Genomic DNA, 1,597 nt, shown 5'->3' with positions numbered 1-1,597 from the left:
TCCATAACGTTATGGAACACATTAATTAACTGAAAAATGTTGCATAGTGTGCCTTTAACAATGGATGAAATTGTCTGTATTATGGTAAACAGCAGTGAACTTTATGAGCATAATAACGCATTCTACAAAAATATGACTAATAGTGTAGAATTAGTTGATGGGTTTACAAAGAAAATAGTTTGAGAGAATTTTTTTTTGCCTCAACTTCGTTAGTTTTGTTTTGTCTTCGTTTTGAAGCATCGTCCTCAAAGTATTTCTGGGAATCTGTCGCCTCCTTGTGTCAGAACCAAAAATTACAATGGAGAAAAGCACCCCTCTGCTGACCTTGATGACCTTGTCGGTGCCAGAGGTGAGCAGGTTTCCTGTGGTGGGCTCATATTGCATGTAAACAATGTTGTGCTTGCTGTCGTGGAAGGTGGCTGTGGGCGCTCGGCTGAAACACAAACGGAGAAGGAGAGGCTTTGTCAGCGTGAGACGCATGAGGAGACGGTACAGAGCACCAGCACAGGCTGATTGGGACTCACTCCTCGTCTGTGATGGACTCATAGCAGCTGTCACACACCCGGACCTCAAACTCGAAGCCCATGAGGGGGATGGTGGAGCGCTTGGACGAACATTTGCCGCACACCGCCTGGCCGCACTTCCTGCAGTGATGCTGAGGAATACAAGAAAACTTAAATATATAAAAAATCCAACTCTCTCTTAGATGTGCAATATGTTATAAGTTCTGTCAGGCTAATAGGCAGCGTATATCTCCCTGTGTTAAAACACACACCCCACTGATAAGGTCAGACAGGAAGAGTCCAAACACCTCTTATTAAAATGAACATGGCAGAGCTGATTATAAAAGATGCAAAGTTTATGCAAAATGATTCTGATACTGACGACTGCAGCAGAGGAGAGTGCAGAATGTAGGAGAAACGCACTGTCGGCTGATTTTCCTTTCATTCACACAGTGTTTGTCAGTATCATAAAAACTCTTGTTATAAAGGTTTCTGTGATTTAGGAAATTATATTCTGGATAATTCCTTTTAAAAAAACAAATATGTTGGAGGAGAAAATGTAAAAAAAAAAGATAAAAAGCAGCAGCAAAGTCGTTTTATAATCATTAAAGCATAGTTTGATTCAGTTTCACAATTAGAAACATTAAAGGTATAAAGGACGATCTTTTATTTCCGGGTGGATCATCTAAATAAGTGGTCCCCATAATTGTCAATCATTCTGGTGATATGATTACGTAAGGCCGTCCTCGTCCCCAGTTAGTTATCTTTTTCTACACATGAACTACGGTTTCAGACAGTCATTGAAGCTCACCTTTCTCACCGCAGTTCTTGGAAAATGGACATAAGAGAAAACATATCTACAAAGTGTATGAGAACAAAAGAAAGGCCTCAGAAGAGGCAGATATATCCCAGAATGCTTTTCGTGGACAGCTCTCCTCACAAAGCATTATGGGATTTGCTGTCATCATAGGCTGTCGCCTATATATAGGCACCGTTCAGCAGAGATGGGAAGTAACGAAGTACAAATACTTTGTTACTGTACTCAAGTAGATTTTTCTGATATATTTACTTACTTATTTTTATGGCGACTTTTT

At 40.1% G+C, this 1,597-nt stretch overlaps 1 protein-coding gene across 1 annotated transcript in view; it reads right to left on the bottom strand.

The window, feature by feature from the left end:
* The window catches only part of wdfy2 (WD repeat and FYVE domain containing 2), a 38,459-nt gene that overhangs the window by 4,967 nt on the left and 31,895 nt on the right, over window positions 1-1,597 (bottom strand). Inside the window, exons 10-11 of the mRNA XM_015392194.1 lie at window positions 525-655; window positions 325-433 (exon numbers count right to left, since the gene is read on the bottom strand). Of these exons, the coding sequence (XP_015247680.1) occupies window positions 325-433; window positions 525-655 (240 nt within the window). The remainder of the gene's footprint in view (window positions 1-324; window positions 434-524; window positions 656-1,597) is intronic.

The sequence above is a fragment of the Cyprinodon variegatus genome, unplaced genomic scaffold (genome assembly GCF_000732505.1).
Source record: "Cyprinodon variegatus isolate N-32 unplaced genomic scaffold, C_variegatus-1.0 Scaffold578, whole genome shotgun sequence".
In the NCBI taxonomy this organism is placed as follows: domain Eukaryota; kingdom Metazoa; phylum Chordata; class Actinopteri; order Cyprinodontiformes; family Cyprinodontidae; genus Cyprinodon; species Cyprinodon variegatus.
Note: the sequence above shows the minus strand (reverse complement) of the source record. Positions and strands in the feature narration are given on the sequence as shown.